The sequence below is a fragment of the Marmota monax genome, unplaced genomic scaffold (assembly GCF_021218885.2).
Source record: "Marmota monax isolate L192 unplaced genomic scaffold, Marmota_monax_Labrador192_F-V1.1 WCK01_AAM20220418_F8-fsc00049, whole genome shotgun sequence".
Classification (NCBI taxonomy): domain Eukaryota; kingdom Metazoa; phylum Chordata; class Mammalia; order Rodentia; family Sciuridae; genus Marmota; species Marmota monax.
In genome coordinates, this window is record NW_026694221.1 from 322,403 (window position 1) to 335,329 (window position 12,927).

A 12,927-nucleotide genomic window follows, 5' to 3' on the forward strand; every position below is an offset into this window, starting at 1 on the left:
TCTATGATAGCTTGGTTTTCTTTGTAACTAGTTTTCTTCCTGCAACTCCCCTCTCGCCCCCATCCCTGAGTTCAGAGATTTCTTATCCTATGTCTCATAACCAGCAAAGTATTTTCTGCCATATGTGACCTCCATTCTGAACCAGGAGAAAAGGGGGTGAGGATAGAAGGTTAGGAAGGGAAAACAGTGGTGCCAACTTACACTATTTAACAACTGGATCTATGCACATGTGAACTGGAAAAATTAATACTAATATATAGGCTTTCAGAAAGCATATACAGTGCCCACAATTCCATGCTGTCAAACAAATGAACGTTATCACCATTTTAATCACTTCTTTATTAGGAATCACAGACTGTAATACAGAGTTGGAGTGCTTCAAGTTATAGTGCGTTCACTTTCAGCCCCCCACCCTCTGTCCTTTGGGTAATTCATCACCAAGCTCTCTGTGCTTGATTAGAGAATGCATCAGTGAGATAAGAGTCCCACAAGCCTGAATTAGAAGAGAGAGGAAGCTAGGAAGTGAGAGCCACCAAAAGTCAGAAGTTGGAAAAAAAAAAAGTGGGAGGGGCAGAGGCTGAAAGTATGGAAGTTGAGAAGACTTTGCTTAAAGTGCTTAAGGTTTATCTGCTAAGCTGATGGCTGAGGTTGTGTGTCTGAGTTAAAAAGGCTGGAGAGAGTTACTGGGCATAATTTCTCCATCTTCAATGATTTACTACTGAAGTGCAAACATCATGTTTGGACTCTCTCCTGAGAAAGGTTTAACAAAGTCAGTGAACTACCAGTACCTTGATATCTTTCTAGATTTGCCAAATTTTGACAGCTCTCTAATAAACCCATGCTTGAAATTTATCTGTTTCTTTTTTCTTAATTTCTGTTCAGGAAACAGGTCCATTAGTAAATATGCAGATGTAAAAATGATCTTCCTCTTTACTTCTCCATTGAGATATATCTTGGAATTGTTGAGAAATGCACTCCATTGTTAAGGCTATTTGTGCCGGGTGTGCTAATGCACTCTTTGATTGAGTGAATTAGCAGTCATAACAATCTGGCAGTCTGGCCATAGAAGTGTGCTCAAATTGATTTGTGTTATGGCTGGACTGGAAAATCTAGTGTTAGTTGTTTTTTGCCCTGGGGCATTGTTTGTACCAAACTCTACTTTTCATTTAATTTTCCAATACATTTTGAAAGATTGAAATGCTTGTGATCAACATTTGATCCACTTGCATTATTTTAAAAAAATTTCTGAAAGTAATTTCAGATTCCAAAAAACCTTGCTTTCAATTAGAGTAAACATAATTAGAGTGACGTCGTGCTCGGAATGGTAAATCTCCCTTTGAATCTATTAAGCATGTTATCTCCTTGTCCTGTCACTAAAAGGAATTCAGTATATATATGGAGTGTACAACTGTATTTCTCTGTATATGTTTCTAATAGAACTTGGGAAAATTAAAATAATAAAATTAAAATGAATATTTTCTTGTTGTCTTTTTACATGTGCTCAAATTGTTCCTTTCACTAAGTGTTGCCCTAAAAAGAGGATTCTCAAAGCTTTCAAGAAAATTTGAGAGAGTAAATGAACACATTGAGATATACATTGCCTTTAAGTTACTCAATCATTTTAGTTTTTATATTCTATAAAATATGTATTTTCCTTTTTTAACATAACTGTATCAATTGCTATATTGAAACTCTGAAGATTTAAAGACATGACTTATCCTGGCTTTGTCGATATTTGTGTCTTTCTTACAATCTTCTGCTTTGCAGTCGTTTACCAGAATTATAATGCAGCATGAATATACCTAAAAAATGACTATTGATTACAGAGAAAGCTTTGTGAAATCATTTAGTCAGTTTCCCCACTTGAGAAATCAGTGAATAAAATAGGTCAATAGATAAGGATGGCATAGATGTAATACAGTGCTATGCCTCCCTGGGTTATAGAAAGGGTCAAAAATAAATCCCCATAGAATTCATGTATTATACTCATAAAATAAAATGATACTTACCAAATCCCAACTACAAGTCCATCTTTCTACAGATCTATTCTTCTTCTTTTTTTTTAAACCACAGCTCTGTGAATATGTTTGTATGTGTCCCTGTTTTATTTCCTTGTCACTGCCCCTTTTAACCAAATAGGATGCCCTCATCATCTGGCTAAAGTGTCTGTTGTCATCCAGGTATTCACCGGGACCCTGGCTGCAAAAGCTACTTTGTATTTTCTCACTGTCGCCTGTAACCTTACAGATCTTTTCAAAACTGCATTTCATATTGCACTAAACTCTTATCTTCTGCCGATTTTTGTTAAGTAATAGATGATGAGACCTAAGTCCACTCTCTCTTTTAGTTCCCATTCCAACGGATCTCATCAGGGGAGGAAGGGACAAGGGGGGAAGGGAGGGGAGGGGCCAGAAGGGGGCAGGAGGAGGGAAGAAAATACCTTCCCTGAACTGGTACAAGCTAAGCTTCAAACGATATCCTAGGAAAGAAATTAAAGACTTCTTAATTAGTGCAGCAATTAAGCTTTCTTGGTAGCATTTTAATCAGCACAGGCCCTATCAAAGGACAAACAGAACGATTTGCAGGTCTTTGAATTTTAAACAGTCTTATTGATTTCTGCACAATACGTCTTCACAAAACACAGGGAGAATTTTCTAATATCAGTTACAGTACTTTGAGTTTTGCTTATGCAAATTGAGTGAAGGTTGGGGAAGATGAGATGGTAGGAGAGGACCTGAAATAACCAGAGATGTAAAACAATAAACAAACAAGACAAAAGCTCTGAAAGCTAAAGATGCAATGGAGTGAGAATGTGAAATCTCTCTCAAGTTGATTTATCTGCTGTTGTTAAATACTGTTTGCTTTAATCGCTGGCAACATTTCTCAAAAAAAAAAAAAAGGTAAGAGAAAGATAAAAAAAAAAAAAAAGAATCCTTCAATTTGTTTCAAGGCTTTTCTTTCCTAGGTATTTTAATTTGCATTATACGCCTTTTCTAATCCTGTTGTTTGATCAAAGGAGTAAGTGGTGGTTCCTTCAAATGGTTTAGAGACCTGAGGTCAGGGGAAGCTCCATTCAGGTGGGGGCAAATGCCCCCAAGCCCTGTTCTGAGTGGAGCACATGCTCAGAGGTGCAGGTTTCTGTGTAGAAGGAAATTTGGAGTTGGCTTTTAAGTAGGGTAGAATGATGACTTGGTCAGCTACCATGCTTCCTGTCTGGCTTCAGAATGTGGCAGGTATTGGGTGAGTGATAGTTTAAGGAAATGTGAGAAATGTGAATGGTAAGGGGAGATTTGGGACATTTAACTTAAATTTTTTCCCATTTGTGAGAGTAAAATTTCAAATGATGATATGTAGTGCAGCATCTTAAAAATCATATCGGAGTTTATTAGAAGTTAGGCATACAATTCCACAATCAAATTTGCTTTTAAGAGCTTGGTACTTTCTTCCTCTTCCCCTGATTAACACAATAATTTGGCATTTTTCAAATGGTAATATTTTCTAAAACATACATAAACACTTAAAACAATGTTTTAATGTATGCAACACATATTGAATTCCTACTTTTAATCCAAGACAGATTTGGGGGATTGAAAAATCAATAAAATTATTTCTGAATATATTAAAATACATTGATTGGCTAAACTAGGCCAAACAGCAGTGGCAACTTTAGTTATCATTACAGAAGTTTATCTGCTTTTCTAAAAAAAATTTCTGAATTCTTATAACTCAGAAAAACCTCTTAATCTAACTGCCATGCCCCAGAAAGTTTAGCATAAAGAGACTAACTAGCCAATAGTGTCATATTTCTCTGTATAGTTCCTGTACCTTTTGCCACTACACTTCAAAGAGTTTAAAGGATTGACATGATAAGGAGAAAAGTGATGATAATTTCAAAACCAAAATGGCAAAAATTTCATCCTCAATACTAAGAACCTGCTGTTAATAGTTAATGTCTAAAATCCAGGGAATGCTTGTTTCATATCTTGTGAAGTCAATGAGCATGTGTAGACAGGTTCAATGCCTCACTATTTAAGATTCCTATAGATATAAAGCAACAAACTGACATGACTATGCTCAAATCATATGTTGGGCAAAGATCCTTGAATAAGTACCTCCATGCAACAAGTGAGAAAAGAGAAGAAAAGGAGAGATGAAAGAAAGATGAGAGTCACTCTAAACTCTGCCTAATGTTTTCAAGCACAGTTACCCTTTCTGCCTTTACAAGTTAACCATGGAGCTTAGTTTTTGTTCTCATTATTTACATAACAAACATTTTCATTGACAAAATGAAAAGGACTTTCCCAAAATATAGTTGTACCTTTCAAATATGAAAAAAAAACCCACAGAAATATCATGTTACTTAAATAACACACTAGCAACTAGTCTTGGGTCTTAAAGGATATGAGTATGGTTGGCTACTCTGAAAGACAGGTGAATTAATTATAGAGTTTTGGATGAGAAAATCAGTGTGTTTTTGTTTTCCAGTTTTTAAGTCTTTAAGGGTGTCCAAATCTCTTTGAATTCTCTGAGTATAACAGGCATTTCTGACCTGTCTTCAGGGTGAAAGTGAAGTTACTCTAAAGGATCCATCTCATGGCAAGTATTTATTTTTGCAGTCTATCAGGAGGGAAGGGATTACATAAAGCATTGTTATTCTTAAGCGATTTTGGACTTTCTCCCCACAACTTGAAAGCTACCCTGAAATTTTCACTATCTTTATAAAAAATAAATAATGTAATAGAGAAATAAAACAATCAGACGCATAAAACATTACGCTCTGCTTACATGTGAATTTTCCTCAAAATAATTTCTTAATAATCATGAAGCAGGGATGTGTTCTCATTTAAATCTCTTTGCAAAAACGCTTGGAGATATATCCTAAATCCTTGAAGGAGAACTCAGAGCGCTCTGGCTCCGGTGGAAGTTGTCAGGCGATGGCTTAGAAGCTTTGGGGAAAAAAATGACGAGTCGTCGCGGAAGGAATTGAATATTAGACATGCAACCTAACGGTAGTAGTAGAAGAGAAGCAGACGATGGTCTATCTTTCCTTTTCCGATCGCCACTTCTGTGTCCCAGGCTTTTCCTCTCCGTCCCTCCCACAGTTTCTTTCCATATCCTCCCCCTCCCCTCCTCCTTTTCTTGTTCCCTCTCTCCCCCACCCCTCTCTCCCCCTACGTCTCGCGCTCTCAGAGTCTCTGCTCCGAGTTCCTGGTTGGATAATTTGGGTTAATACTAGTGAGTGAGGTTTTTGCGGCTTCAAAGGGTATTTCAAGTTTCCGGAGCTCCTCCCCTCTGCACCGTGTGACAACAACAACTCGTCCAGCCGGCAGCCTGCACTTTTCAGCTCATTTTCTCTCTGTCATTCCCCTCTCAATCTTTGATCAATGTACTTGCCAGGGAGAACCCAAGTCCCTCAGTCCTCCTCCTTTCCACCTTCATCCTTAACTTTGTGCTAGAGCGGGACCCACACAACAACAGCCGACCCTCCCCGCCCCCGCCCACCCCCCCCAAACCAGCCCTCGATCCCAGCCCCTGGAGAGGACTCGCATTTCGACTTGCGGGACACTTTGTGCGTTTCTCTCTAGAGCGCCTCTCTCGCTCGCCCCTCCTGCGCTCGCTCTTTCTTACCCTCACCTCCTTTTTCCCCCTTCTCTCCCTTTCTCCTCGTCCTCTCCTAGAGTTGTTGTTGTTGTTGCCCCTCTTGCTTCTTCTCCCCCCTTTCCCCGTCCCCTCCCGGGGGTGTGTGGCAACTTTTCCCCTCTCTTCTCCTCCTTCTGTTTCCCCCCCTTATATGTGACCATGGCAGTGCCGGCGGCTTTGATCCCTCCGACCCAGCTGGTCCCCCCTCAACCCCCGATCTCCACGTCTGCTTCCTCCTCTGGCACCACCACCTCCACCTCCTCGGCGACCTCGTCTCCGGCTCCGTCCATAGGACCCTCCGTGTCCTCTGGGCCAACTCTGTTCCGTCCCGAGCCCATCGCTTCTTCGGCGGCGGCGGCGGCCACAGTCACCTCTCCCGGCGGCGGCGGCGGCGGCAGCGGAGGCGGCAGCGGCGGCAACGGAGGCGGCGGTGGCGGCGGCGGCGGCGGCAGCAGCAACTGCAACCCCAGCCTGGCCGCCGGGAGCAACGGCAGCAGCGGCAGCGGCGGTGGCAGCATTAGCGCTGGCGGCGGCGGCGCCTCCAGCACCCCCATCAACGCGAGCACCGGCAGCAGCAGCAGCAGCAGCAGTAGCAGCAGCAGCAGTAGCAGTAGTAGCAGCAGCAGTAGCAGCAGCAGCAGCAGCTGCGGCCCCCTCCCCGGGAAACCCGTGTACTCAACCCCGTCCCCAGTGGAAAACACCCCCCAGAATAATGAGTGCAAAATGGTGGATCTGAGGGGGGCCAAAGTGGCTTCCTTCACGGTGGAGGGCTGCGAGCTGATCTGCCTGCCCCAGGCTTTCGACCTGTTCCTGAAGCACTTGGTGGGGGGCTTGCACACGGTCTACACCAAGCTGAAGCGGTTGGAGATCACGCCGGTGGTGTGCAATGTGGAACAGGTTCGCATCCTGAGGGGACTGGGCGCCATCCAGCCCGGAGTGAACCGCTGCAAACTCATCTCCAGGAAGGACTTCGAGACTCTCTACAATGACTGCACCAACGCAAGGTAAAGAGCAGAGTGTAGCCTCTGCCGCCCCCGGCCCCTTCCCACCCGCTTCCTCGCCCTTTCCTTGCTCCCTTTCCGGCTCTGCTTGCTCCGCGCGCCCGCGAGCCGCGCGTCCTTGCGAGCGCGGCCCTCTGGTTTTCTTCTTTGGAGCTCGCCAGCCGCGCCCGACCCCCTGACAAGTTGGCACTTCACTCTGCCGCGATCTAGCTCTCTTTCGGCCGGGTCAATCTTTGCTCGACTGGCCGCCAGCTCTTGGATGCTGTGGGGCTTGGGGACCCCAAGACTCAGGGCGGAGGGGGCGGGAAGGAGGACGGCGCCTTTCTAGGAGCCACTGCCCCCTTCCCGGCGCGCGTCGGCTTCTGGGAACCTCTCTCCGAGCTGTTGCCGGAGTGTGCGCTCCCCGGGACCTGGGTTCCACCGCAAGCCTCTGGGCACCTCCCGGGGGCGGGGGGAGGTCGTGACCCTGCCCCGCAGGGTTCTTGGAGCAAGGAGACACTCTCCGGGTGAGCGGCCAGTTAGGAGGCCAAGGGTGTGGGTTGGCAGTCGACGAGGGCACTTTGAGGTCAGATAGGGAACGACTCCTGAGGCTGAGAGACCCTGGGCAATCCCGGGGTACACTCAGGGAGTTCAGCCCCAAGTCCCAAGGGACAGCTTTTCGAAGGGAGGGTCCGTGTGTGTGCGCATGTGTGTGTCCTCGTGTGAGCGTGTGCGTGTGCAAAGGAAATAAAGGGGTTATGATTGCCCCGAGACAGATGCGAGGGCACCAGCAGGTTTTCTTCTATTGGGGAAGGTGAGCGGGTGCCCCAGACTTTAGGAAGCCGAACTAGGGAGACTGGAAAGGAAGACCACAGCGCGTTCGCTTGCTCATTCATTTCAAAGTGCGACTTCTTTTTTCATTTCTTTCTTTTTCTCTTCTTTCTTTCTTTCTTCTTCTTCTTCTTCTTTTTTTTTTTTAAAGGCCAGTAGCTCCCGCAACGAGCAGGTGCACGTTTTGCACTGGGATGCTCTGCGGGCCTGAATACTTGTCTGCGCTGGCTTTCCAGCCCGGCAAAGGCGCGCCCAGAGGAGGCTTCAGGATAGGTCCCGGGGCCCTACCAGTTTTATGCTAATGAATGCTCAGTGGGGGAGGTTCTACCAGGAGGGGGCGGGAGTGGGGTAAGTTGTCAATTTCGGGGTAGAAATGAAGATTCCACTGGCTTTCGCAATTTCGCTTTGTCCCCACCACCGCTCGCTTCAGGGAAGCGCAGAGGGAAAAGTTCAGAGATTCCTAGAGAAAGCGAATACGGAAAGTTGGAGACCACAGGCAGGCACGTGGGAACAGGGCGCAAAATTTAAGCGGAAACTTCTCTACCTTCCAAATAAGTTTAAAGACCGAAGGAATGGAGTTAGTGTGTGTCCCTAGAAGAGCTAGGGAAGCTGAAGTGGAAGGAAAGAGAGGAGACCAGGTAAAAATGGAAATGAAGAAGCCACTAGGGATTCCTTCCTTGGAGAAAGATTCCTGGATACTGCTGGAGAAGGTTGTAAACCCTAAAAGACAAACTCAAAGGAGCACATGTCTTATCCCGACCTTGCCAGACATTCTTTTCCATGTTTATTTGCCTTTCTTCACATGAAACAAAGATGTATATCTCGGTTTTGAACCTTCAATTCGATTTTTTTTTAGTATATTCTCTGTGTGTGTGTGTGTGTGTGTGTGTATGCGCGCATGAGTGCCCAAGTGCATGGGCAGGTGGCAGTAGAGATGGGGGTGGGGGTGACCATGATCACTAAACAGCATTTACTCAGACAATTGGAGTTCTTACTCACTTACTCATCCATAAGGTAAAATATTTGCCCCAAATCCATTAAAACTATTCGAACCAGGACAGACTATTATTTTGGAGTTGTTCTGAAGAATGTTATGTAAAAATTGAAGTCAGTTCAAATCCGATTGTTACAAAATTGGCTGTCCAATAAATTGGTAACTGACTGGTTTTCTCCGAATGCTCTGTGTGTGCGCGCGTTTTGTGTGTGTGTGTGTGTGTGTGTGTGTGTGTATGGAACACATTGTACGAGATAATCAGTGCCCATTTTAGTACACACATACACAATTGTTTGAGAAAAGTTCCTTCAGTGACTGCATTATAATGTTGTAATCAATGTAACACTTGTTTATTTTTATTTTGTGAATTTTTGTTCAGACTTTAAAGTCCTCATCAAACTGTTGAAGAATAGTCCTAAAGTTATTAACTAGACATTTTAAAAAGTTTTTTCTTTTTTCCCCCTGAGATTAACAGCTCTGAGTTTAAACTTTCAGAACTAAGATAAGTTAAATCCAGTGGAACTGTTCATCCCTCCAAAAATATCTCATCATTACTCTAATTATGTTTCAATTACCTGGCCTTAATACTTTGCAATTAAATGTGTTGTTCTAAAATCCCATTTTAGGTTATTTTTAAATTAAATATGGGAAGTTTATTGATTTAATTTTGAATTTTGATCTTATACCAACTAAAAAGCTTGCTCAAACTTAAATACATGCAAATATGTAGTCATTAACCTGAGAAGAAGTGTAGTTGTTGATATCTACCTAGGTTTTCTTAACTCTGTCACTGACTAAAGAAATAGAAAATTTGTAACTGAAGGGTTCAATCCCCACCACAGCAAGGAAAAGAAAAAGAAAATTTAAATTTAAAATTGAACTATCCTTCACCAAAATGTACTGTTTGCATATTACAATGCTGACATCATTATTTTCAATGGTAATTACCAGTGTTGTTGTTTTATTTCTTTACTTTGAAAGCAACCATCTAAATGTTTTGCATTTTAAATTAAAAAAAAATTCCATTTTTATTTAAATCCAATTTACAACTTTGCTTTTAAAAATTTTTTTTTTTCATTTATCTAGACATATTGATCCTTTCACTCTTGTTTCTACTCTAGCTATTTAACAGACTAAGGAAATAATTTACACAGACTATAAGAGAAATAGTGCAAGAAGGCAAATTATATAAAATTACATGTGTATATGTTTGTATTTATATATAGTGTATAGGTAGTATTATGAATACATAGGTACACATGGTGTGTGTGTGTGTGTGTGTGAGTGAAAGAAATATCAAATCTTAGTACTCTCAGATTTTTATAGAACATATATCTAATTATGACTCTCAGAACTACTTAATACCAGGAAATCCAAGGAACCAAAATGATGCTAAAGAAAAGAAAGGCTCATAAACTGGAGTTTATGCTTAAAGTGGCTCAGTAAGTTAGCAGCAATCCTTAGAGTAGAGTTGATTTGCCTGGGACCCTTGTATTTGTATGCTGTCTATGAAAACTGGAGTAAATGTTTAAGCCATCTGTCATTACCACTAGGAGATGAAAAAGAGACTATCACCTGCTAGATAGTAAAACTAAAAAGTGTAGGTCTCAAAACATGAAAGAAAATGTGAGGAAATATATTTAAAAGTTGTCAAGGGGCAAACTCTGACCTTGTCCAGCTTCCTCCAGTTATTATTTTAAAACTAAACATTAGTTGCATGGACTTGTCTATTGCAATAGAGGTCACTTAATTAACTGCTAACCATTAAATAACAACAACAACAACAACAACAAAAGAAAAGTAATTATGTACATGATGAAGTCTCTGTTTGCACGAGTCAATTGCTGTTTGTAGATTTGGGTTAGGATTCATCTTTCTGTGAATTCAAGTAATAAAATATGACTCTTGTGTTATGTTATCTAACATGCTTATTTCTTTGATTATTGTCAGAAGATGATCTTGTCTCACGATCTTTCAAACCAGATTGTGATATAGCTTCTATATAGCTCTAAATTTGGGAAATTTTAAACTTGAATACATTCAAGTTAGTTTTATCAGACATTTTATATATGTATACACATATATTAACAAATAGTATTGTTTGCCTTAAAAGTTGATACCATTCATGGACATAAAATTGAAAGACTTGCTAAGCCTTTTATGTTTCAATAGAAATATCTGAAAAAAATTTTAGTATAAGAAGTATAAGATTTTCTAGTTCTTGGCTTGATTTTTCTTGTCAGGAGTTTTAATAAAGATGGAAAGCTGAAACAGTCTATATTTATTTAACATTTCCCCGTTGCCTGTTTTTCAATGGCACAGACTCATGCATTGATAAAGTTTCAACACAAATACAGATTCACTCCTTCTAACAGATAATTATGATACTTGGCACTGAGAAATTCAAGGATTACTTCAAATGGAGAGAGGCTATGCTTTTGAAGTTTTTGTATTACAGTAGATTAATGGTTCCTATAAAGCCTAGTGTCTCATTTTATAACATTTCAAAAGGAATGCAACATAATTAGAAGACCAAGGCATAAAATATGAAAGTTTGTTTGGTCCCTGAACTTATTTCTCTCTACTTTAAATATGTTAGAAAATTGCAATTTAATAACAAATGTATGAATAAAATAAAAATATTCTAACCTAGATTTACATGGCACAAATACAGTTGTTTTGGTAGTATCTTTCAACTTGATATTTTTCTTGGAATTAGTCTCCAAAAATATCACGGTCATTATTGTTAAAAGTGAACTTGGTTATTAAGATGTTTTGCTTTCTGAACTCTATAGTTTATCAGTTAATGCTCTAAGAGAAGAAATTTGATTTGTACAAATTATGTTTTATTTTGTGACACTTCAAATATTATAAAGAATGAAGACCAGGACAGGCTTTTTCACTCCGTGTTCTCTTACACAGTTTTAAGCATTTTGTGTAGTATTTTAAAATCATTATTAAAATCTGCTGCTTTTTGTTTAATCTATTATATTTCACTGAAGTTGTATACAAATTACTGAGACAAATACTAGCCACCCTCTTTTTGCCTCACTACCACCCCCAGTCCCCTGAGATGTGACACCCAATATTGATTAAAGTCTTGGCAGGATTTGAGCATAAATCACCCTTCTCTTTGGCGATTTACTAGGTGTGATTCACCAGCATACAGAAACATGATATGCTTTATTGTTTCTCACTTGATGCTTTGTTTTTGAAATGTAAGTAACATTTGTAAATTAGCTTAATGTGCAACCAAGTAGTTGTTGTTTTAAAGACAATTTTGTGCTTTGACTATCAATTAGGATTATTTTACCTTTCCAAGTTATTTTACTCAATTGTTTCATACAATTGCCTTTGTCAATCAAGTGAAATAGTCATCAAAATAGCATTGTATTAGCAATATAGAACACAATCATTGCAGAATACAATAGGAAATGAAACTCTCACAGGTTGTAAACTGTCTCCCTTTGAATCCTTGTGTGAAGAAATTAGTTTGAAGTATGTCTTCTAAATAGGTACAGGTGAGTCTTCCAGATTTCATTAAACATTTTGATTTTAAGATTTCTGCTACTTGTTTTTTTTAAACTCTGCTTAAATTTAAACTGTTTAAATTTTTTCTTTCAAGGATGTAATTTCTAAATTGTTCATACAAAAAGTCACATCAAGTTATATGATTTTAAAATGATAGGAAATGTAGAAATTGATATGGACTATTTAGGTATTAAAAATGTAATCAAGATAAGGGTTTGTCATTTTATATTTGAATTGTTAAAAAAAATATGACCTTAGTTTGTTCCAGCATGTGCCATTTTTTTTAACTGAGGCAGTGGATTTTGATTGGTTGGTTATACACACACACACACACACACACACACACACACACACACACACGGGCGCGCGCACGCGTGTGTGTGTGTGTGTGTGTGTATAACATATAATAATAAAATATATGAATGTATATATATGTATGCGAATATATGTACTTATATAAATGCTACAGTTTAAATAACCTAACTAATCTACATATTTTCAGATTTTGGGACTTCATTAAGCAACCCCTTTTCCATTATATTTGTTGTGTTCATTGGTTAATTTTTTAAAAAAAGACAATGTTGAATTAAAAGACCACTTAATGCAACCTAGATAGTGAGTGTAACATCAAAGGCTCTGGTTTTTCACTTCTACACATATTTCAAACATAGCAGAGATTCTGTGTGAACCTACATTGTGATGAAATTCCTTTACGTTCCCTTTTCTCAATTTGCCAAAAGTAGTTTTAATCAGAAGTGATTTTACGCTAAAGTACCTGTATTTTAAAATAACTTTTATTTGCTGATATTTTTGCTTTTTAGGGTATGTCACATACAGGAATGACTTTATTGGAGTAGTGTAGGTAGTTTATCAACTTCTTGCTTTGCAAAACAAAGAATACCAAGGATAAGATATTTGTATTCTGTCCTAATGAGCTATTGTTAGATTAAC

The 12,927-nt window shown here is 39.9% G+C and overlaps 1 protein-coding gene across 2 annotated transcripts in view; it reads left to right on the plus strand.

Moving 5' to 3' along the window:
- Positions 1 to 5,271: 5,271 nt before the first annotated feature.
- Positions 5,272 to 12,927, plus strand: part of Dach1 (dachshund family transcription factor 1) — a 398,616-nt gene continuing 390,960 nt past the window's right edge. Inside the window, exon 1 of one of the 2 annotated variants that reach the window (XM_046466459.1) lies at positions 5,272 to 6,644. In XM_046466459.1, the coding sequence (XP_046322415.1) occupies positions 5,800 to 6,644 (845 nt within the window). In that variant the 5' untranslated portion in view covers positions 5,272 to 5,799. The remainder of the gene's footprint in view (positions 6,645 to 12,927) is intronic. The other variant, XM_046466460.1, reaches the window with a different exon arrangement.